The following is a 25,947-nucleotide window of genomic DNA, read 5'->3' on the forward strand; positions in this document are numbered from 1 at the left end:
TTATGCATTTTAAATAGCTTGAAAATGTTTTACTGTTCCTTTGAAGTTAATATTCAACCAATCCTCAAAGATTAGTAAAGTTACATCAAAATGAAATTACATGCTGAAGTAATGCCTTCTATCAGTTACAACTGAAAATTCTTGACATATATTTGGCTATACTACATGAAAATAAAAATCATTTAGTGCTTCATTGAATTACAAAAGGCTATGCTCTAAGAAGAAACAATCTATTGTACAAAATTTTAAAAATTAGGATATCTGAATTCTGTGATGCATAATGAAGAATGTTATTTGAAACAATGCTTTCATTTGTACTTTTCATCAAAGATGAATACATTTATTTAAAAAAAACATGGATGAATTACAGAATGTTGCCCCTTTAGTAAAAATCCCTTGCTCATTTGTTAGAAATTATTTGGGCAAATTCTTAATGTGCCAGTTCATATATTCTCATTATTCACTTTCCTCTGCTATGGAACAATTTATAAAATGGGAATTTGCAGCTAGTAAAGTTCATAAGGGTATGCTGAAAGCTTCTGTATCCAAAGTTCTACACCAATGAGTTTGTTTGCTTATAGAAACAGAAACACTGATTAAGGTGAACATCCAATTTTCAGGTCTCTGCCACGCATGCACAGAGGGCAGGGCACATGTGGGAGACATGCACGCATGCACCCATGTGGAGGTTGTATATGCATGCATGGGGCGTGCATGGGGTTGCACATATGCACACCAGGAAGATGATATTCCGGTTTCTGGGGTGCACATGCGCAGCAGCCACCTGGTCTTTGTGTGCACATGTGTGCCAGAAACCAGAAGACCACGTGGCATGTGCGCCCTGGAAACCAGAAGATCATTTTCCTGGCATGTGCACTGGGCAGCTGCTCTTCAGGTTTCCGATGCCCCGGCATGAGTGAAGACCAGCTGGTCAGTGCACCAGAACCCAGAAGAGCAATGGGTTATGGCTCGCTTGCCTGGAGAGATGGCTCTGCGTGCCACTTTCGGCACACATGCCATAGGTTCGCCATCAAGGTCCTAGCCTCTAACATAACGAACTATTTTATTTAAAACTTGTAGATGAGATCATATAGCTGCTTTAAACAAAAAATGCAAATACTTAGAAAAGCTTCTATACTTTTGGCTTTGCCATGACATATAAAACAAAAATGTTTTTAAAATGAAACATAGTATGCTAAACTGTAAATAAAATTTAACTTCTGATTAAAAATCATCATAAATTTAAAAAAAATAAAAGAAAGGAAAAAGAAGGTATAAGAAAAAAGTATCCTGTAAATTACATTACAAAGACATGTTCTCATCTAAAATTATACATATTCTCTGAAATGATAAAATGAATCAATATTACAGTATGATTTCACTGTAGTTAGCATAGGATCAAAAATAAATCTGTTATTTTTAATAATCATATTTTAATCAAAATATCAAACAAACTAATGATAAAACTTTATAACTTTATAAATTTGTTTTATTGGAAATAAGCAAAAATACTTAAAATTTGAAACACCATTTGTAATAGAGTGTTTTTGCTTGCTTTTGCATAATTCCTGAAATTTGGGTCTTATTTTGTACATAGCCATTCTTATTCACTGAAATCAAAGGAAAAAAAAGAGAAGTAAAAAACCTGCTTCAAAATGCCTGCAGCTTGCAAAAAACTAAACTATTTTTTCACTCTTTCCTCCCATGCAGACAGAGTGTGATAACAACCACAGCCCATTTTCTCTTTCCTCTCTAGCCTAATGTTTGAGTCCCTTGTGCATTCGTGCTACTGTTTCCTTCTTCATAGTCCTTTTTCTTACACTCTACTGCAATTCTGTCTGTAAAAAGATGGTCTTATAGTACATGAGGGTTTGCAACCCACATGCTCGGAAATCTTCTTATACAAATAGAATTTTAAAAAACTTTTATTGTATTTCTTTAAAATTTACAATTGCTCCTCTGCCAAATATTGATAAGACAATAAATAAAATTGCTGAAAGTCAGCTATAGTTTTCCACTGCAAGTATTGTATAATATTTTTAGCCAGATCACAGGACCCTAAAATGCACAATTCTAAGACAAATTTAGTTCTCCTGAATAAATAGTGATACATCCAAATTAATGTTAACAATCTTACCAATGTTGGCTAAAATAGGACTACAGAGTAAGACTAAACCAATGTTCCATCTCGTGAGTTAATTTCAACAAGCCTGAAATAGCTGAAGGAAACAAGATTTTGCTTTAAAGCACCACTCTATTGATTTAAAAGACAGAACACTTGACTTGTTATTGCAGAAGACACATAAATAACTTGCAACAATTTTGTCAACTCTCTATGACAAACAGTTATTTGCTTAATGGTGTTATTAAGACATCCTCCTTGCTCTCAGGACATGAAGACCTGTTAAAAATTTGCTCAGGACATGTCATCACATGGAGTTTCTATCTGATTCTGTTCCAGTGAGGCAGGCTAAAGCTAAATCAAGTTGATCTGACAGGCAAATAGAGTTTTCTGTTAGAAAACGCAACACAACCCCCTTTACCAACATTCTGATCCAGACGCTGAGGGAGATCAGTGACCAGCAGGTTTCAAAATGCCCTGATGCAAGACCATTCATTCTCTAGCCACGAGGCTCTGAGGCTCTAGGATCTCTTGGGCTTTTTTGCTAGAGAGAGCCCATCCAAGCAACCAAAGGGTGTTTTAGGTTGTTTTTTCTTTGCTTGGAAAAGTTCTGTGCTTGCTAAAGAATAGAAAAAATAGTGGGAGCAGAACAACTAGAAGCCTCTGTAGAATAGAAAAAACTCCTAAGGAGACAGGCGTCCTTTATCCTCCCTCCCGGCTTCTGTTCTCTGCACTTGCTCTTATCTCTGAATTTACAGGCAGCAGTCATCTACAAGTGTAGTCCTGATTCCATCTGAGGATAGCAGCTTTACTGGCCTAGTTTTGGTAGCACATCAAGAAGTATATTGTGGGGGCAAGCAGATTTAGAAAGAGCAGGCCTGCCCCTACCTCAAGGACACAGGTAGTGCTCAAGTTACAAAGGTCTGTCTTTGTCTATTTATCCCCTTTCCCTTATCTATTGTGAGCCGCCCGGAGTCCTTCGGGAGTGGGCGGCATACAAGACAAATAAATAAATAAATAAATAGTAATTGGGACTGGAATTTCCAACAGGAAGTGATGTTGTTTATCATGCGCGATGTCACATGGCTGCATGACTTAGTGATGGTAAATCTTGGTAATCCTTGTTATAATTAAGCAAAGTTTGCAGGTTATTAAGTGAGGACCTCATGTGACCATGACTTGTGATCTTGGAAAACTGCTGTCTTACAACAAGCAGTCAATGGGGAAGCCAGAATGAAGTCATAGGCTCTGTGCAGCCTGCAAGCAGGCCAGCAGATGGGTGAGTGCTAATGAGTGCAGCCACAAAAGGAAAGTGCTGTTCTAGTGCTCTGCAAATATTGGACAGATGTGCATGTTCTACAGATTGCAGGTGAGGAGTGTGCTGTGTGGCAGATGCAACTAATCTCGTACTCTGTAGCGAGCTCATTAGAAAAAAAGATGGCAGAGGCAATTTATGGGACCAGCTTGCAACCTTCCCTTCTGTCTTACCCATTGACTTGGATCAGGTGACCACCCACTGCTTCAACCACATAAGTGTGAGGTGGTTGCCAAGTGCCTGAATCACAAACAAATGACTAAAAGAATGATGTGACAATTGGAACTTTGAGCATCACTCATTTGGTGCCATTGCAACTTTGAACAGTCGCTGATTGTTTAACTGAGAACTAAGAAAAGTATGAAGGATCAACTGTAGATATAATACAGTTATACATATATAGTTCCAATCATAAATTTCTGGATTAACTTGACATTTTAGCTAAATTGTAAGACATTCAAAATTCTTCGAGTAGTTTTTTTCTTAGAAATAGCACTCAACAGAAAAAAATACTTTGTGGGAAGGCAACTAACAAGACAAAATGTATGTATGCTGCTGTTATATTTAAGATTATACTATATTTTAGCTATTAATATTGGTTTTGCTATAATCAAAAAGGGAAAGGGAAAGAACAGGAAAAGAGATTTAAATGCATTAGAACCTTTTAATGAAATTGTTATTTTAGAAAGTGTGGAGTATTGTGAAATAACAAACTATTACTTTAATAAAAAATAAATATAACTTGAATTTTCACTGAGAATATACTAGCAATGTAGTGAAATAAGGAAAAAGGAAAAAAGAAAAAAAACTTTTGACCTTGAAAAAACATCAAGCATGCACAGCTGAATTTACAAAACAAGAAGTAGCTTGGACCAGTATGAGTTGTCAGCTTGCAAATATCCACCAACAAGCAATTTTGAGAGTTTCTTTTTCAGTCAACAATAGCCAAATACTCTGAAACACTTTCCACTTAGTTATCAAGTAACACAGTATATGATAAATCTTCCCCTCCCCCCATCCAAAAGAAAGCATTTCTGTAACGCTATTCTATCTTTGGCTTGGCTTCATTTATTCCAGTACCTTCCAAAATCATCGTTGATAGATGCCCTGAGTTGCAGCTATGTACTTTTCTGAAAGAATAATTCTTTGTATTTAACTAATGAGACAGCTCCTGTAAAAGCAATGACTCTTCTCTAGGTCTGGGTCTGTTACTCTAGGACAATGGGTCTCAACCTTCCTAATGCTGCGACCCTTTAATACAGTTCCTCATGTTGTGGTGACCCCAACTATTTCCGTATTTTTTCAAAAATATGTGTTTTCTGATGGTCTTAGGTGACCCCTGTGAAAGAGTCATTCGATCCCCAAAGGGGTTCCAACCCACAGGTTGAGAACCACTGCTCTAGGAAGAGTAACCTACTGGGAGCAAAACCTATTCAAATGCTGACAATAAAAAGTGGTGAATTCTAGAGTACAATATTTTTTATTTTTAAAGACACAAATTTGCTTCTATAGCAGAAATTGTAAAATTGAACTTAAAGGGTGGATCCAAAAGTGGTGCATTATACAGTATAATTGAAATACATTCTATTTAAAGAGAGATACATCCCATTTAAATTAAGACTGATTTATATCAATTAAAATGCTATTTTAAGTACGTTTTTTATAATTAGTGCAGTATAGGATTTTCTAACCTATAATGCAAGAACCTACCAAGAAGGCTATTGATTGAGATGGTAGCATAACTGATGCATATATGCTTCTCTGTGTCATGCAAATATTATGTTTTGCTCTAGCACTATAGAGGTAATCCTCGATTTACAACCGCAATTAAGCCCAAAATATACTCCAGAATATTTATTTATTTAAAAGGTTCCCATGCCTATTTTGAACACTACTCTGGACAGTGTGCAACAACAATAAAACCCAGTAATTATAAAACCATAAACCATGAAATCAAATAAAAAAGCCTGTGCCCAATTCTACCTTGGGATGCCCCACAACTAGCTCGATATCCTGATTCTATCCCAGCACATGAGTAAAAAGCCAGGTCTTGATGGTCTTCTGAAAGGCTAAAAGAGAGGGCTGCCAAATCACCCTGGGGATTAGGCGTTCCATAATGTAAGGGGCAGCCACAGAAAAGGCACACTTGTGAGTTACCACTAGGTGGCAAGATTTCAGGGAAGGGATCTGGAGCTTGCCTGATCTCATGGGAAGTGCGGGTAATCTTAGGCACAGGCAGACCTGCAAATAACCTGTTTCTGTACCATGCAGGACTTTAAAAGTGATAACCAGTGCCTTGAATTGCAAAGAAGGAAATTGGGAGCCCATGCAACTTGCTCAACAAAGTGTAAGATGGGCATACTTAAGAATATTCAGTATTGTGAGGGCTGCTGCATTTGGACTACTTGTAGCTTCCAAGGGTATTCTAAGGCAGGCTCATGTAAAACACATTGCAATAATCAAAACGGGAACTGATTAAGGTGTGAGGGACCATTAGCAAAGGCTCCTGAACTAGGAAAGGGTATGACTATTGCACAAGACAAATCCGTGCAAAATCCTCTCTAACAGCAGCTGAATCCCAGAGAACCCTCAGACTGCACACCGATTTAGTCTGAGGATGTGCAATGTCATAAAGACAGCAAGGCACCAGATCTTGAGGGATCAAAACTCCAAAGGTACTGAATCTTGCCAGGATTGACCTGAAGTCAGCTCAACTCCTCCCAGATCCGCACTGTCTCCACATATAGATAGTAGAGGGTTATTATTTTTACTATTGGTTCGCTAGTGCGTGTGCGACACTTCTGCGTATGCGCAGAAGCATCCAGGCAGGTGGGCAGAGCCTCTTGTCGCTGCTGCTACTAGTTCACTTGATCCGGGCCGAACCCGGAGCAACCCACCTCTGGACAGGAGATACCTAAGCCCTGAGGTGCCCCATGCAAGGGCTTCTCACTCCTTCACCAACGTTGACTGGAACATGCCACTGAGAAAAAAGGAGACCCACCAGAAAACAATGATTCCAAATTCCAAACTCTTAAGCCAGACCAAAATGGAATCAGGGTCAATGATATAAAAAAACGGCTGATAGAGCCAGGAGAACCTAAACCAGGGGTGTCAAACTGGTGGCCCGCAGCCCGGATGTGTCACACACAGGCCACGTCCACCCCAGTTCTACAATGGAAAAAATATCACGAACGTGACGCAGTGAGTTAGATACCTGTGACCTAGACAGTTCCTCTAAAGGTTATCAGCAAATGCAACCAATCCCATCTCTGTACTATACACTGGCTTGAACCTAGACAGAAAAGGGGCCAAATAATTTGCTTTATTCATGGCTCTCTGAAGCTGAGAATTACCCTGTCATCAATCTTTCCCAAATGGTTGGAGGCTGAACAAAAGTTGTGTAGCAAGGCTGGGTCAAGAAAGACCTCTTGAGAAACAGGTGCACCATCTCCACCTTCAGGGAAGGAAGTATACCTCCTCCCACCAAAAGGAATTAATCACCACTTGGACCCAGCCATGTGCCACCTCCAAGAAGCTTTAATGAGGAGGGGCATAGGACTAGGCCAGGGGTCTCTAACCTTGGCAACTTTAAGACTTGTGGACTTCAACTCTCAGAATTCCTCAGCCAGCAAAGCTGGTCTAGAACATGTAACTAAGCTCACAGTTGCAATAGCTCTATTCATTTCTTCCAAATAAACTGGCTCAAGCTTTTCCCAGATTACAGGGTTCAGATGTGTCTTAGCCAAAATCCAATTCCAAATTAAATTGAGACTTTATCTGACAAATGTGAGAATTTTCTCACAGTGAAAATAGATGGAATAGTTGGAAATAGTGTGTCAGAGAAATATAGAGAAGATAACTGTAAAGAAACCTAGAAGAGACCATGCAAATAAGGACATTTCAATCACAGCAGAGATCAGAATAATTAAAGCATAGTCTTTCTAATAGTAATTGATTGTTGTGAAAACTGGGCACTGGGAAAGACTGAAAAATATACACCTTGGATTTATGGACCTGGAGGTCATTACAAAGAGTACCAGGGTCTGCAAGAAGAAACAGTCAATCAGTTCTGGATCAAACAAAGGCTAATTGCTTCCTTGAGACAAGAATCAGCAAGAAGAAACTTAAATACTTTGATGTAAGTGCATGATGGATTAAAAAGAATTATTGTACTTGGCAAGAAACGCAAAAAGGAAAGTCAATGGATACAGTGGATAGTAGTGATCAAATAAATCCTTGGAAAGTCCCTGCAAGAGCAATATAATTGTCAGAACAAGTTTATGAACTTTTGCTCATAAGGTTGCCATAAGGTCACCCTTTATCATATATCAACTGGAAATCTTGGTAGACCTTCTGTGCTTTATTTTCCACACTTTTGCACTATCATTAAGCTACATATGAAGTGATATCTTGAATAATTAGCAATATTTTTATGAGATGAACTGATGGTATCAGTTCAAACTTGAAACAAATGGCTAGCTCACAGCTGATAAAAGGAAGAATTTGCTTGCTGTTCTTTTTTCCACTTTTGTAATATATGCACTAATAGGAAATAATAAAGACAAGCTGCTTCCTATCCAGATATTTAGGGGGTGGAAGACTGGGAACTGCTCTGTGTGGTTATGTAAAACTGAAAAATACAGCAGTAATTTTTCCAGATCACTTTCCACTGCTGAATACAAAGTCAAGTGCTCAACAAACTAAGTAAAAGAGAAATTATATTTTTGATAACAATGTTATTGGCATTATTATATTTTACAATGCATGTTGATTAATACTCAAAGACCCAATATTTAACAATGTAGATCCATATAGGCCTAGATATGTGCTAACTTTTAATATTTCTTGCTCTGAAGCATAAAGGCAGATGTGGCTTTGCTTATGCATTTTCACAATTTAAGAGAAATCCATAATACATGTTTAAGAAGAGATAATGCTTCCCTACGTACATGCAACTAATGATTTCATGGAAAACAGCAAATAGAATCATCCAAAATATTTCTTTCACAAAGGACTTATTGTAACTCATCCAGTAAAAGCCATATTTTTCTGAGTATAAGACACATCCCCCCCCCAAAAGAGGCTGAAAATTTGTGTGCGTCTTATACTCCAAACGTAGCCCCACCCACCTGCTGGCACCCACCCTTCAGCCTCCGAGTGTCCTCTTTCTGGTTGCAGAGATTGCCACAGACAATGGCTTGCATTTTTGGGCTCTGGGCCTCACGTTTTCAGCCTCCAAACTCTCCATTTGAGACCGGTTCAAGGCTGCTGGGATTGCCAGAGCACATCGCCGCCAATCTGCGTTGTGGTTTTGGGCGGTGATCAGAGCATTTGGAAGCTGAAAACGCAAGATGCAGAGCCCAAAATGGCAACCTGGAACAGGTGCTGCCTTCTCTTACCTCTTCCGCACTTTGCCTGCTTTATTAATTGCAGCTCCCTGTGATGATCAGCTGTGCTTTAGAAGTTGCTTTTCAGCCCCAATGAGGCACATATGCCCGTGTTCACAACCAGTGAAGTAATGAAGTTGAAGCTGTGCTGAAGGACGCTAGCCAGATGAATACCTGTAGATAGAATCCCCCCCCCCGTATTTTCCTCCCAAAAACTAAGGTGCTTCTTATACTCTGAAAAATACAGTAAATGGTAAATCTAAAGAAGCAGTTTTATACAAAAGGAAAAGAGAAGCCAATTTACCCTGAAAGCAAATTAGATAATATATTTTAAGTGATGACTTCTCAGTATTTGTGTTATCTACAAATATCTTTATGAGTGTTTTTATTACCAATAACATGCAGTTAACAACTGAATGCATTTATTCCTGACATGCAAACTTAATTTCAATACTTATATTACTAAAGCAGCCCCATGTTCCAAACAAGTTGCCCACAAAGAGACAAACAGTGGTCACTGCCAGGGTTTAGAGCTCTCAAAGTTGAGGAAAAGTCACCTTGGCTCAAATCATGAGTTTGGAGACTTCAAATGTATACTGGGTTCACTCACTTTCTTTCCTAATCACTTTACAAACTTGCTTCTTAAGTGCTTTTAGATACTAAGAACATTGGACACAACAAGTTTCATTATACTAGAGGATTCTCCTTCAATCCTCAGCAAAAAAAAGTTTAATATGTTAAGTTTTAAGAATTTAAAAAACCTGAAGCAAAAGGGACATTAGAATGGTGTTGTGGAAAGTTATAAATGGACTAATGAGCCAACTGGATCTGAAATAACATTTTGAAATTAATTATTAGAATCTTTCTTATGGGTTGCTTAAAACTCTGTTAAAAAGATACAGTACAACACTTTGAATCTAAGTGTAAAAAATCTTTTGATGGAAAAAATATTATGGGTTAGATAAAAACATGATAAGAGAAGACTTTGAAGGCTGCACACTAGAGGCAATTAGAAAGAACTAAAAAAAGAAACCCACTAGTACAGAATGGAGAACTTATTTAAGTTTGGAAGAATTCAAGGATATTTGGGGAAATAACACTAGGAAATTTCTCTTAAAAGAAGAAGAAGAAGAAGATACTGTTGGAGAATCAGGCTATTTTGGATTTGGATTTTAAATAAATAAAGATTCTTAATATGTTCTTGGTAACTGTTAATGGATTTTTATTGACTGGGTCTGACTGATAAGGTTTTGAAGATTTGTTTATAGATAAAAGATACAGGAAGAAGAGAGTGTTTTGTATTTTTAAAGAAAAAGATAATACTGTTAAAAGTAAAGGAATATGAAACTGATCTATTTGATTATATATTAACATGTTTCTTGATATTTCTGGTAACTTTTAGGGACTTTTGCTAACTAGGACTGAATTATGAGTGTCTATAATTTGTTCATAGATAAGAGATGAGATAACATGGGGAAAATGTTATTTTGTATAAATGATAGGGATGGTGATAACAAATTGTACTTGACTTAATGAAGAAGCAAGTAAGTACCTAATCTAAGACAGGAATGTAAGATAATAGGGTGAAACATATATGGCAGAAGTATATGTGAAAATGATCTACCTGGTTTGGAGTATCACAATTGAATATGAATCAGGTGTATTATGCAGGAGAAGAGAGGAAATGGAAAGGGAGGGGAGGAGTGGAGAAAAGAGGAGAGGACTGATTCTAAACTACATCACTCAAAGTACAATGTTCAGATGAAGAAAAGTCTTTATTCCTTCTACTCTTAGTTGGTCAGACTGTACTTAGAATAGTGTGCTCAGTTCTGAGCACTATATATTATGAAACCCACTAATAATCTGAACTCTGGTTAGAGAACAACCAAGTTGATGAAAGGAGGGAAAACAAAAAATCAATTGGAGTTTTGGAAGTCCCTCTAAAGAAAACCACAGGAAGACATGATATCTGAAGAAATGAACATCTGAACGGCTGTCATTTGGAAAATAACAGAAAATTGTTTGAGTTGTTCCACTTCTATAGGAAGAAACTGTGCTCTTGCCAACAAATCTTGCCTATTATCAGGTCCTATTCAAATCAACCTATTATAAATAGCTACAAAAAGGAACTTTTGTAGTCAGTCACCTATTATCCTTACTAAATCCTATTGTCACCGCAGGCTTTGTGCTGAGGCTGTCTCCTCTGTAAAAAGGGATTCCACACCCAATCTGAATGGTTTTAACTTCTATCTGTTTGTCAACATATCTAAATGTTAGATGCAAGAAAAACAGTTTTTCCTTTTCTTAGCAGGCATCTTCTAACATGGTTACAACATCATTCGTTTCAACAACTAAGTTCTAAGACAGCCTTATTGATTTCAAAGTGAAAGCCTAATCTACAAATAGTGGCTGCCCTGATTTTCATTAGCCATCCAAATGGTGGTAATCATAGTCATATACTGATTCAAGCAGGAGTAGCAAAAAAGGCAAAAGTAACCACATCTCACTGACTACATTGCCACTATGATGTTGTTTTATCCAATGTTCTCACATGCACCAATCCAGCTGAACCAGTTTTCTAGTGTTCTTTCTTCTCTATCTCACTTGACTGTCTCCTTATAGACACTAACCTCCAGTTATCTTTGACATAGATTTATCCCATCCTTTCACAAGAAGTCATATCACACTATAGGAAAGATGACAGATATGACATCTTAATCCAACCCACAATTTAGATACGTTTTCCAAAACATACCTTCTATTTTGCACTCATACAACACCCACGCATACAACACCCACACCAAAAAAAAAGTATATAGTGATTGTGACCAGGAAGGAAGTATCAAGAGTTAAACAATCATAAGTGAAAATACCACTGTTTGAAAGCTATGAAAATGGGATTATTACAAAAAGTCATGGGGGAAAAAATCAGTATAATACTAGACAAAACTTACGGATTTCTTCAACAATATCTGGATCACATTCTTTGTATTTATCTACTTCTGTCTTTAGATGGTCTTTCTTCTGTTGTAAGGTACTAAGTTCCTTTATTAGTGCTGCACGTTCTGCCTGAATACATTTAATTTGGGAGAATCCAAAATAAAAAAATCATCATTATCATTAAAATGTATCACGTTTTCTGGTCACTGTGCATACAGATAATCCAATAACTTTCAAATGTAGTAGATAAAACTGGTGCATTCTAACATTTTTTTTTCTATAACACACAAACACAATATAATTATGACAGTAATACAGTGAGACAGAATTTTTATTTTATTCATTCAGCATATGTAAATTTAGTTTAAATAAAGTGTCATTTTATAATTAATATACGGACAATACAGTACAGGAGATAATATGTTAAGTTAAAATAAAACTAGAATAAATTCACTGTAATATGTAGCCATGGAATTTTAATGGGATAAATGTTATAATTCGATATCTAAGGTAGCTAACCATCTAACTGCTTCTGGTGGGGCTGCAGAGAGGTCATCCCAGGTACTTTATAATTTCCTGAGGGGACATTCTTGAACTATGAAATATTTGAAGGGGTATGAAATAGAGACTACCTTCACAATGGTATACCTCGGGCAATGTACTGTCTTAACAGGGCAGCTAAAAGTCTAGTATAAACCTGGCAAATGAACTAGATTTTGCATCTCTTACAGTCAAAAATTAGGGAGGCAACAATTAGATAGGATTTATACTGTTATATCTGTTAAATATTGTATTTTTCGGAGTATAAGACGCACCTTTTTCCCCTCAAAAAAGAGGCTGAAAGGCTGGGTGCGTCTTATATACTGAATACAGCATTTTTTGCCTCCTGAAACCCCTCCCCCTTCACCAAAATGGCTGTACATAGCTTTTAAGAAGCTCTCATAGAGCTCCTGGGGGCTTGGGAGTGCAGAAATGAGCAAAAAATGGGCTGTTTTTGCTCGCCCCCCCCCGGAGTACTCTACAAGCCTCCTGAGGGTTATTCATGCCCTTTAAAAAAAAAAAAAACGGGCCAGTTTTTGGGAGGTTTGCAGAGTGCAAAACCTTTTTTCTTAATTGCCTCTTCAAAACCTTGGTGCGTCTTATACTCTAGTGCATCTTATATTCCGAAAAATATAAGTATATATTTCAAGGCTAAGTGCAAAAGAATGTGTATTTTTGGCAATAACGGTTCAACTATGTGCAGATTATTAGAATGCATCTCTAATTGCAGTCCTTATAAATCCACATTCATGATCTAGTATATGAATACTATAAAGGAAAGTGTATGAAAGGATTTAGAAATAAAATGATTTCTAAAATATGTTTAGAAGTAGAATTTCAAAGAATCTCCCCTCATGTAACAATAATATTAGTATTATTACAGAGCTGTATTTTAAGTAACACAGACAACCCTGCATTCTACAGCAGTCAGTTACAAAAAACCCATCATTTCATCCTGATCACTGTAATATTTTCAAATTGGAATTCCATCTGGACTTGGGGCATGGCAAAATAGGGATGCCATGGTATTCCCCACTACCACCAATTTTTAAAAAAACATTATTTCAGAGGGCACCATAAAAGAATACAAAAATGTCACAAGATTTGATATTATCATGCAGTAATTGTTTTAGGGCCTTTGAGCCACCACACAAAATTACACATGGCAAATGGGGCTTGATTGGTTGCTAAGCAGTGTTCTGAAATAAAACTTACAGTATCTTGCCGTCCAATTTTTGAGTGCGTGATACTTTCTTCTAAATCCTTTTTCTTCTGACAATAGTCTGAGAACTAAAAGAAAAGAAAAAGCAAATGTCAGATTACAGAAACATTAATATTTATATTCAATATTCATTTTTTCAATTTCATTTTCATTTTAAGAAATAATATTTCATTTCAAGCAGGCTTAGATTTTTATAAAAGAATGTTGGTCTTACCTGAACGTGTCTTTTCAGGGGACGAGAGGGAGTGGTCACGTGTGGGTATTCTCAAAGCCTGATTGGTCCAAAGACTGAGAGTAAACTTCTTAAATACTCCTGCTTTCCATTCTAGCCCAGTTCCCTCGAAGGCGAATGACAGAACTGAAACAACAAAACCAACAACAAACACTCCGGGAACCACCCGGCCCTCCCCTTGGCCCCGATAACCAAACCAGGGTGGGTCGTGACCACTCCCTCTCTTTTCCTGAAAAGACACATTCAGCTAAGACCAACATTTTTTTTCCAGTGGAAGAGAGGGAGTGGTCACATGTGGGACATACCCAAGCTTAGTCCCAGGGAGGGATAAAAAAACCAACAACTAAGGTCCAAGGGGAGCATCCACGGCCACCCTCTGCAGAACCCTCCGACCAAAGGAAGCATTTGCTGCAGCGAATGCATCCAGACGATAATGCCGGATGAATGGCATCGGGGACACCCAAGCCGCATCCCCTGCCGCAAGACCATCCCCTCCTACGGAATCCTCCATGGAGGAGCTACCGACAACTGGACAAGATCCGCGAACCAGGGCCTCCTGGGCCAATAAGGGGCCACGACTATGATCAGCACCCCCTCCACTACCACCTTCCTGAGGGTCCCCGGAATGAGGGGAATGGGAGGGAAGGCATAAAAAAGGCCCAGAGGCCACCTGCTCCAGAGAGCGTCTATGCCCTCTGCAGACCAGGACTGAAAACGGGTGAAAAACCATGGGAGTTGCGAGTTCGCCGGAGAGGCGAAGAGATCCACCAGAGGAGTGCCAAACCTCCAACAGATCCCCCGAAAAAATGACAGGTGGAGCTGCCACTCGCCATTGTCCAGTCGCCCAACTCAGCCAATCCGTCTGGTGGTTGGAAAGACCCGAGATGTGTTCTGACACCAAAGACAACAGGTGTCTCTCCGCCCAGGTGCCGAGCCTCACTGCCTCACTGCCTCCAGCCAGAGAGCTCAAGAGTGAGTCCCCCCCCCGAGGAAGAAGGCGGGGCTTAGCAGTGAGAAGATGGAGTTTTAGGCTACTCCTGAAATTCCTCTATACCAAAGGATTTTTGGACAGGTTCTTTGAACCCCAGCTGTCCCGAAGACGACAGTGAAGGTGGGGAGGGACCCAGGACCCCAGAGATAATCGCAAATCTCTGGGGGAGGGTATTAACTCCCCGTGCCAATTCCTTTTTGGATTAGCTTCGTGCTAACTGAAACTGCAGGTCGCCCCTAAGAATGGAAGAAGTGATATCATCTGGTAAGCTGATTTTATTATCCAAGAGAGATTGTTCGTGTTAAAAATTAAGCTAATTGAAAACCAAACCACAAGAAGATCAGCGGCGAATTAGCTTTTCTAATGGATTTATGACTGGTGGTTACTTTACCTCTTAAATGCTTCAAGAAACTCTGCGATATCCTCCCCCCTCTGAATCTCCCTAAGTGGATCGTAAAACTTATCTCCTACTAATTAGCCCGTCACGATTCGACATTTTTATTACTTTACTATCCATCTCTGTTTACAACTAGATAAGATTGACAGCCGGTAAGAGACTAAAAAAAAAAAGTAAAAAGTGCTTCGAAGCCTCTGGGGAAAAAAAAAGAGAGCTTTTATTTTAACTACGACACATCATGGCGTCCCAAGATACCTCTAAGACTTCATTTCAGACTCTTTTCTCTGCGTGTAGAGAACTTTTTCATTCTTACCAAAGATTGGAAAGAAAACTGGATCAATTGATTCTAAAATATGAAGCCAAAACTGAGAATGTTGAATGCTTAAATGTTCCTGAAACACAAACGGAAAATGTGAGAAATGGTGTCTGGTCTATCTCAGAGGAAGAGAAGAGGGAGGAAGCCATAAAGACGATTCATTTAAAGAGACAGTGTGCAGAAGGAATGGAGAATCCACCTTTGAGAATTAAAGTTAAATTGGGAAGTTTTATAAGCCAAGAACAACTTTATTATTTCATCACTGACATTCAGAATCCAAAGGTGCCGAAATATTCTTGTTTGGACTTGCTTATGGAAACATTTGGTAAATTTATTCAACGAATGGCTACTGGACGGAGGAAACCTTGTGGCTGGAGGGACACAGGCTGACAGATGGGACAATATAAATTAAAATTAGCTAGATCGGATTACTTTAATTTGTAATAGATATAGCTGAATAATGACTGATATGGATAGCAATATATATAATTTGGAACTGGCTGATAGATTGTTGAATACAATTGAAAACTAGTTAAACCTAATTGCTTTTCTGTGTAACAAATATTGTTGAATAATAATTGATATTGATAGCAATGTATATAATGTGGAGTTGATATGATAATTAACAACTGGATATGAGAAAATACTTTTAGATTACACATAAAGAGTATTAACTATAATAATTAGCACTATTAAAAAACTAAATAGAGTTCGTACAATCAAATGTTAATTAATACTGGGGAAATGTCATGATATATGATATAATTGAATATTATGGATGTTTAGCTAAAATAATTGCTTTTTTGTGTAACAAATATTGCTGAATAATAATTGATATTAATAGTAATGTATATAATGTGGAGTTGATATGATAACTAACAATTGGATATGAGAAAATACCTTTAGGTTATACATAAAGAGTATTAACTATAATAATTAGCACTATTAAAAAACTAAATAAAATTCATATAATTAAATGTTAATCAATATTGGGAAAATGTTAGGATATATGATATAATTGAATATTATGGATGTTTAGTTAAAATAGAATATGAGGATTTGATGATAATAGAGGTTTTTACAAATAAGTAAATGAACTGCCAGCATGTGTTATGGACTAATTCCTTAGCATAACTAAGGATGAAGGATGTTTAAATAATTATAATAATTAAAACCGGAGGTATAATGATGTTGATATGGCAAATATTCGAGTTAAGATACTTGAATTAATGGGAATCAATGGAAGAGAAGCACCAAAACATGTTGTAACCAGTTGATATACTTCTTATTTTTTCATAATAGACACCTGTGTTTTGTTTTTCTGATTGTTGTTTTTGTCTTTTTCTGTATTATCTGTAATTGATTGATATATTAAGAAAGATGTTTTACCAGTTTTAAACTAAAACTTAAAAAATATTTAATAAAAAAAAAAAAAAAGAGTGAGTCCCCCCCCCTACGATTTATGTGGGCCTTGGTGGCCACATTGTCTGTCAGGAGGAGGTCCCTCCACGGAGGTCCGAAAGTGCTGCAAGGCCAGGTGGGCAACCTTCAGTTCCAACCAATTTATATTGTGTTGGAGATCTGAATCCGTCCACCTGCCCTGAGCCAAGCGAGAGTCCACCAGGGCCCCCCACCCAAACAGACTCGCGTCTGTGGTGACGGTCACCCTGTCTGGCTTCCAGAAGCAGCAGCCCCGCTGAATGGGTGGGGAGAGCCACCACCTGAGAGAGGACTGGACCCCCGCCGGGAGGCGGAGAGTCCGAAGAGAGTTGCTCATCCTTTCCATCTGGAAAGGGATGAGCTCCCACTGGAGAGGCTGGAGGTGGAGTCTGGCCCACAGGACATCCCTATACAAGAGACCATCTTGCCTAACAACTGTGACAACATGAGGACTGAAACAAACCGACTCTTGTGAACGTTTTCTGCGAGCTGGCGCAGGCTCTTCTGATGATCCTAGAACAGACGGACCACCCCCAACATGGAGTCTATGACTGTCCCTAGGTGAAGGATGTGCATGGAGGGGGAGAGATGGCTCTTGGGGAAGTTTACCGAAAACCCCAGAGATTGAAGACTCCGGATGGTGAGACGGAGGTCTGAGACTGCCTGAGGAAGGGACCCTGCCTGAACTAGGACATCGTCTAAGTAACATTGGAGTTTCATCAGGATGGAATGCAGATGAGCCGCCAACGCCGCCAGTACCTTCGTAAATGTGCGGGGGGCCGAGGCCAACCCGAAGGGGAGAGCCGTGTACTGGTAATGGTGGCTCCTGTGCGAGAATCTCAGAAACCTGCGATGAGCTGGCAGCATTGGGGTGTGTAGGTAGGCCTCTGTAAGGTCTACTGAAGCTAAGAAGTCCCCCTTTCGGATGCCCTGAAAGAGGGAGGACTTGAAGCGCCTGTGCACCAGAAAATGGTTCAAGCACTTGAGGTCCAGAATTGCCCTCCAGCCCCCCCGAGCTCTTCAGAACCAAAAACAGGTTGGAGTTTGTGGCCCAGCCCCCATTCTCCCAGGGGAACTGCCTCCACCGCCTGAATGTCGTGGTGGTGAGCTATTGCCTGATCCATCAGGTGGTGGCGCTTCAGGCTCCGAGATGGAGGGAACGACCTGAAGAGATTCAGAGGGATGGAGAGAAATTCCAACCTGAGACCGTGTCGTACTGTGGACCTGACCCAAGCGTCCAACGTGATCTCGTCCCATTGATTCGCATAGAGGGACAGGCGGCTGCCTATGGGACGACTCGAGTTCAAGTCACTTCCCTCTGTGGTAGGGACGACCGCCTCTGCCACAAATGGCCATTGGGACTGGTGCTGGAACCAATTTCTGTCCTGAAAGGACGATCTGGAGAGCTGCCTGTCAGATCTGAAAGAGGAGAAACGCTGGTTATGGTTGTAGTCCGGAGCCCTATATGACTGCCTACGATAAGGATGAGCCCGAGCCTCCGGCTCTTTAGCGTTAGATGGGAGAACCTTCTTTTTGTCTTTGTTCTCAACCAGAATGGGGTCGAGAGCCTTCCCAAAAAGATTAAGACCCTTGAACGGGGCAGCCGCTAGATTCCACTTGGCCTTGTTATCCATGTGCCAGTTACGCAGCCATAAAAGCCGGCGGGAAGTAACCAAAGTGGCCAAGGTACTGGATGCAAACTTAACCGTGTCCAGGGTAGCATCAGCGGAAAAGGTAAGGTAAATTTTTATCTCCATAAGCAGAGCTAGGCCTCTGAGGAGCCAACCTGCGCGAAGGACAAGGTCCCCTGGATGTACCCTCCAAAGGATCCACAGAACTCCTCCTAGTCAAACCTGGAGAGACGGAAGGAGAGGGAGACCCCTTCTGCCTGGAATAGGAGTGGGACCTGTCTGGGGAGGCTGAGGGAAAAGAAGGGCTGAACCCCCTAGATGAAGAGTGTACTGAAAGGGGCCTGATTGGAGACCAGGACCTGCCTCTGGATGTAGGTCCTGCAACCTTGGCCTGTCTGCCCTGGCAAAGGTCTTTTCAATGGTCTTGTGCTTCTTGGCCTCCTCCCTTGTGGAGGATCTAGAAGGGCGCTGGGCAGCGAAATGTCTTGGAGAGGGAACCCCTGGCTCGAATCCCTGCACCAGGCCCTCTTCACCCCTCACCAGGCCCTCTACATGGCCCTGGGGAATTTCCGACCCCTCCTCCATTTTGCCCCACTCACGTGTCCAGTGAAGGAGGAAGGAATTCAGGCCTCTTTAGGCCCCCACGGGACCTGGGCCTTTGGAATCGTGTGGAGGGACTAGGCCAAAAACGCCCCCAGCCTGGCCTCCTGAATCGATGCAGCAAGAAGAAAGGGCCTTGCGCATGTGGCAGCAGATAAAATGGCCACCGGAATGCTGCGCAGAAGAAGAGGTCGAGGGCAACTACAAGCGGCTCTGCCTGGCTACCAGGAGCCAAAGCCGCCTTAGTAAACGTCAGGGGGCCACGCAGCACACAAGCACGCACTCCCCCCCAAGAAACCTCCTCAAACGGCTATTATAGTTGAAGAGTGCGTCAGCCGCCCGGATCAAGTGGCGGCTCCGTGGGCGGCTCGTGCGCACCTCGTGGTGCCGAAGCCACTTCCCTCACCAATCCTCTCAAGGAAAGCTGCCTCTCCTGCAGCTGAGTATGGAGCTGGCACCCCGGCAATCCCGAGGATAGGGCTGAGGCTCCGGGCCTCCGCCCGAGGCAGAGGACTGTCCCTTGGGGCCGCAGCTGCAAATTTAGAAAGTTTTAAAATACCCAGTTAAACCAAATAACCGATTCGATTGAACAAATAGATTTTCTACCTAGAAACAATTCTCAACAGTGCTTGGACCAAGAAGACTGAGAGGAAACTGGGCTAGAATGGAAGGCAGGAGTATTTAAGAAGTTTACTCTCAGTCTTTGGACAAATCAGGCTTTGAGAAAGCCATACATGACCATTCCCTCTCTTCCACTGCAAAATATGCCGGTTCATAAGATGGCTATTAATTATGATAAAATATCCATTTACTGGAAAACTATGGTATGATTATGTTGGATAAGACAGTATTATACAATGCAAAAATACGTGGAGAGAAAGACACTTAACACTTAACATTTCAGCTTGCACAGTAGGACTATAATATGGATAAACTGCAAGAACCTAGAACAGTGCACACTACTGCATTCTACGTCCATTGTGACTTCCTATGTACAGTATCTTGTATATAGTTGTGACTTCCTATGTACAGTACAGCAGCTGAAAAATGACTAAGCCATGAATGACTGTGATAAGTGTATTTATCAGTTTATGTCCTTGGATGGCTATTTTCACCAGTTTCCAATTCTAGTGTTGCTGAGATAATCCTGAATTTGCATATTGAATGACAAAAATGCAAGATATTTGTAAAGAAACATACAATATTCTATATGTGTGTATGCACACGTTACATACCTAAAATGTGGTTATATAGGTGGCATAGTGTATGTGCATTAAATTTATCAAATGGTTTTTCAGAGAGATAATTAGTTTAATTGACAGCAACAGAACACACTCAGTGGCTTGTTAGGTTTTAAGACAGTTCTTTTCAAACCTATGTAAATTACCTAAAATTGGGTAAAAGGGTAATAATACACAAACCACATTTAAATAAGGACATTCTGATAAGTAGTAAAAATAACTTTTTGATAGTTTTGGTAATGAAATTTGGGAAGTGGTACTTTAAGATGTCACAAGAGTTCATTGCTTTTACCACTTAATATCTAATTTCCATGAATTAATCTTAACTTCGTAGATAACAGCAGCTGCTGATAAGCTTACAAAAACATTTTTAAAAGTTTCAAAAGATATAAATTCTGCATGAATATAATAAATACAGAAAAAGCACTATAATCTGAATATTTTATATGTTCTGAACTTCTTAAGGATATGAATAATCAGCAGTATGTCTTTTTAATATCTATAAGTGCATAGCCTATTAGATGAGTTACTGTATTTTTAATGTCTCTGAAAGGTTTGCTAATAAACCAATTTTTATGATTGGATTTCCATCTAAAACTTAGAATGGTCCACAGCATAACATATAAACTATATTACTAAGGTTCTGTTTTGTTGATTCACTGACAAGTAAATTGTAGAATCTACTCTATCCACATTGCCTTTTATGGAAAATCCTCTCAAAAGGTATTTTTGTACATAATATATTTTACAGCAACTCTTTCATTTTTGCAGCAAAGATGAAAAATCAATCTTGGATCAGCTTCCTACATTACAGCATTTTAATGTTTTAAACAAAAATCTCTTTCAACATAGAATTGCTTAGTTTAGCAAATCTTTCTGAATTGCAGAAATGATACTACGCAAATTAACTTATCTGAACTTATGACTAAATATTTATAATCACTTTAATAGGATATAAAACAGCCAGTAAAATATCAGTATTTTTACATAATTATCTATTAGGCATTTCTGGTAAACCATAAATAAAACTTGAAGGCCTTGGCATTTTCTTACTAATGTTCTCCAACAACCAGTAGTATGTATAACTTTCTGCTTTGGCATATGGAAATACTGCTCTCCTTTTAAAGCCCCAAGTTGATTTCCAACAAATTCACACAATTTTGCATTATGCAAAAGTTCTTCCTTAATATCTGTGCTCAAGATTATAGGATTGTAACCATGCCTAGCGTGATAATCGTGTTCACTTGCTTTCATCATGTATAATTTTTACATACAGGATCGTTTCCTGAACCCCCATATTTCTTTTAAGGTAAAAAACTTCGAATGCTATATTTCATAAAAATCGATTTGATTTCACAATCTAGTAATGTTATTTAGTCAGTAACAGTAGTAAAAATATAGCCTTAACCATTTCAAAGTAATGAAGCTAAATCTTAAGCAATGTTTTTTCTACTCTGTTTCCCCAAAAATAAGACCTGGTCTCATTTTCTTTTAGGCCCCGAAGTAAGCACCCAGACTTCTTTTTGGGGAGGTCTTATTTTTTTGATGTGCAGGAAGCGTAAGCATGGTGGCCAACAGGAGTGAGAGCACTGCTTCCACCAGGCCCACCCTCTCTTCCACTGTCTACTTGCCTGTGGCTGCAACAGACCAAACTCTCAGCGTGCCCTGATCTCCGCCCTTCCCGCCTGCTGACCCTGCTGCTGAGACACTGGAGTTCAGGTCTTGCGGCACCAGTAGAGCCGCTCATGGCAGAAAGCCATGAGACTTGTCATGCTGGTGGAGCCACTCTTGGCAGGACACTGTGAGACTTGTTGCATCGGTGGAGCCATTTAGTGTATGACGCCGTGAGGCTCATCGGACCGGTGAAGCTGCTTGCAACAAGATGCTGTGTGGTGTGTTGTCTCATTGCACACACGAGTGGTTCCAACGGTGGCTGCATAAGTTGGGCAGTGACATGGCAGGTGTTGGGGTATGGGAGGCCTGGCTGCGGCAGTCCTAAGGTAAGCGGGTGCATGGTGTACCTCCAACCCCCAATCCCGCCCTAGCTTTTTACACTGGCCCCTCGCGCCACCTTACACAACCAGACAATGGGTGGGGCTTAACTAGGGCTTATATTAGGTGCAGGAGTGAAAATAGGGGTAGGGCTTGTTTTCAGGGTAAGTTATATTTTCAGGGAAACACTGTACACTCATAAACTTTATTCCTGAAATAATTCCTGAAGTTTGTGAGATACTTCAACTATGAAAAAAAATCAAAAAATCTTGCAAAATAATAATCCTGCATAAGCATGATGAAGTTTGAATACCTTATCTGGCCAAGTGTGATTAGATGCATGAGGAATTTGTCTCTGGTATAGAAAGATTCAATGTACATCCAAAGCAACAGAATGATGATGATAATAACAATAATATAATTATAGTCATTAGCTACACAGCTGGAATAGTGGACTGGATTAAACAGAATTAAAAGTCCTGGATAGGAAGACCAGAAAATGTGGAATGTTGCAAGTACATCAGATGAAGAAGAAGAAGAAGAAGGAGTAGGAGAAGGAGGAGAAGGAGAAGAAAGAGCCACTGGGATAGGACAGCTGACAAAATGTAGTTCTTAGATCAATAAAGTCATTCCAAAGTCTTTTGGGTTTGGCCAGACCACAGCCTTTATCGAATCATTTGGCAAAACTTTTGAAACCTGGTATGTTTGTTTCAGACTTTTTCCATTTCACAAAAGCCCTGCATGCATAGTTTACAATTGTTCCCTACTTACACTTACAAGAATTCTCAAAAGGTTACAAACTGGGCCAATGTGGAAAACTAGTCATTTTTCCTCTCAGCATCTGGCCAGCTGAATTCTATCCAAACATATGACTTATATTTCTTCCCCCCCCCCAAAACAAACACAGCACATAAAATCTTCCTTCCTTACATACTGTAGAACAGTGTTTTTCAACCACTGTGCCGTGGCACACTAGTGTGCCGTGACATAGTGTAAGGTGTGCCGTGGGAGAATTACTTTATATATAGTCAATATAGGCACAGAGTTAATTTTTTTTAACATTTTCTAATGGTGGTGTGCCTCATGATTTTTTTCATGAAAAAAGTGTGCCTTTGCACAAAAAAGGTTGAAAAACACTGCTGTAGAAAGTGTATCAGTTGGTTACAAAAGGTTTTCGTGCATCTCTTCCACAGTCATCAAACATAATTCATATTAACTCAAGTATTTTAACTCAAATATTTATATATGTTACCCTTGTACCTCCATTTATATTTGCCTATAATTATTTAAATGTCCTTCATCATAAAATATACCGAAATTTAATACATAACCACATACTGGCTTTTCATTTGATATTTCTAAAATCCTTCAATAACACTGAATCCTTATATCCTATTCTAGCTAAACATCCATAATATTTAGTAATAAACTTTTCTAATCCTCCTTCCGAGATCACTTTTTGCAATTTTCATCCAGTTTCCTTATATTGTACCCATACATATATATATAGGTTGTCATCATTATCCCTCCTTTGACTATATCCTGTATCATAACGTTTCCCCCCTAATAATCAAAACTTAACTATATCTAATTTAGTTCTTTTTTATTAACCTTTGTATATACTACAAAAGGATTTCTAATCCTCCTTTCATGAGTACCATTCACTATTCATATCCAATTATTGCTTATCATAACACAACACATTGTACACATTATTATCATTATCAATTATTTATTTAATTATATCTATTGTTACTAAGTTTCACTAAGTTTAACTAGTTTTAAGTTATATTCTTCCATCTATCAACCTGCATCTTTCCAATAACAAAACAATCTCATATCTTCTGCCATTTGTGGTATCAATCCTCTAGTCATCTTCTTGATCAGCTTTGTATGGACTTCTCTTAGCAACTCCTTGTTTATAAGATCTCTCATATAATCTTGATGCCCTCTTTCTGTTTCCTTGTTCAGTTTGTCTTTGATTGTCAGCAGTGTTATCAAAACTTTTGCTAGTGGAATTTCTTTAAGTCCATAATTTTATCTTCTTCCATACCTTGGCCCTTGAAGTAGATTTCCTTTCCATTTAATTCCTCTTTCTGTATTCCATTCTTTTCATTTTCATGAACAAACCAATTACCATAGATATCAGCAGGTTTGGTCTCTTTATATTCATTTTCCACTTCAGTGTTTTGAGTTTCAATCACCCCGTTTTGCATTTGATGAACATTTTGAATTTTTTCATCATATTTTCTTGTTATGTGCTCTAAGTATTCCAATTGTTTCTCTTCTTTATTTAATAATTTCTGTAGTTCTGAAAGTATATCTTGCAAAGTCAAGACCTCTATTTTTTCTGGGTATTGTGTCATTCTTGACAAACATAGCAACCCTAGGTTAAAGGATTTATCCCCTCTGATCAAATTTCAAAGGGACATCTGTGTTCTTATCAGTGTGTAGCCAAAACAAAGCCTTAGGGTGCCAAGTCAGCAATCCATGAAAAAAAAAAAGAAGAAACATTCCGTTTTGAATATTCAAAGAGTATTATTCTACTACTTTAAGAGAGTCACAAAGAGAGAAGAAGAAAACTTAGTTCATCCATTTTAAAAGGCTTGCATAGATTCGATCCATGTAAATAACATTTAAAAAGTAAGATAACCACTGTCCAAAACAATTCCAAATTCAATTCCACCGCTTGGTTCTTCTATTCTGTAATTTAAATTGGTTTTTGAGTTTTTATAGGCAGACTATTTTTTAAAACAATAAAAATTCCTCACTATCTGAAAACACGTTCTCTTTCCATAACCTTCCATTTTGGGCCGCCCCAACTTTGTCAGCCTTGTGGCTGGAATTTTTGTCACCGGCTTTTGTCTCGCTTCTTTTGAGGATTTTGCGATATCTCTGAGATCAGCAAGACGTAATCTTTCTGCTCACCGTCTCTTTGGGACGGTTTAGGTCCATTGGGACCACCCAGTGGCAAAAGTATTGGCTGTGATCTCAGAGCATTGAGACCACACAACCATCTCGTCGCGGCATTGGCTCCTCCTTCCATATGACTTATATTTCAATTTCCAAAGGAAAGTTATATACATAATATTTATCATTTACAATCAGACAATTCTTCTGTAATAAAAGCAGGGCATTCCTAATGATTAAATTTGAAGAGTCTGACCTTTTGCTTACTAATAGAAGTGAACAGTCTAAAATGTATCAAAGATACATATTTGGTAAGCATCTTACTATCGCACTGTAAGAAGAAAAACCTAGCACCTTTTTACCTTCATCCTTCATAGTTGTAGTGTCTGCTTGTTTTTGCATTGTTGTTACATAATTATTATTGCAAAATTATGTGTGAAGCAACAAGGAAGCTTTGTTTATCAGCTGGCCTGATACATAGTCTAACTCTGATTAGGGTGGAAAGAAGTGATTGTCCAGAACCTCCAGCTGGCTTCCACCCCCCACCCCCCAGTTCAGTCATTGTACCATACTGATAGTACCATACGTATAGTAAATTTATTCTATAGACTGGAGAACATGAATCAGTTACATTGCCCTAGAATTTTATTAGGGTAGGCTAGCCTTTACCA

General features: G+C 39.1%; 1 protein-coding gene across 5 annotated transcripts in view; it reads right to left on the reverse strand.

The window, feature by feature from the left end:
* The window catches only part of MND1 (meiotic nuclear divisions 1), a 41,404-nt gene that overhangs the window by 2,702 nt on the left and 12,755 nt on the right, over positions 1–25,947 (reverse strand). For 4 of the 5 annotated variants that reach the window (XM_087724296.1, XM_014069021.2, XM_087724294.1 and 1 more), the window contains 2 exons: positions 13,520–13,594; positions 11,779–11,893 (listed from right to left, as the gene is read on the reverse strand). In XM_087724296.1, the coding sequence (XP_087580422.1) occupies positions 11,779–11,893; positions 13,520–13,594 (190 nt within the window). Of the gene's footprint in view, positions 1–1,516; positions 1,611–11,778; positions 11,894–13,519; positions 13,595–25,947 lie in introns of all 5 variants that reach the window. The other variant, XM_087724295.1, reaches the window with a different exon arrangement.

Source organism: Thamnophis sirtalis, unplaced genomic scaffold (genome assembly GCF_051295495.1).
Source record: "Thamnophis sirtalis isolate CommonGarterSnake01/CBP01778 unplaced genomic scaffold, rThaSir2_p1.2 scaffold_10, whole genome shotgun sequence".
Classification (NCBI taxonomy): Eukaryota; Metazoa; Chordata; class Lepidosauria; order Squamata; family Natricidae; genus Thamnophis; species Thamnophis sirtalis.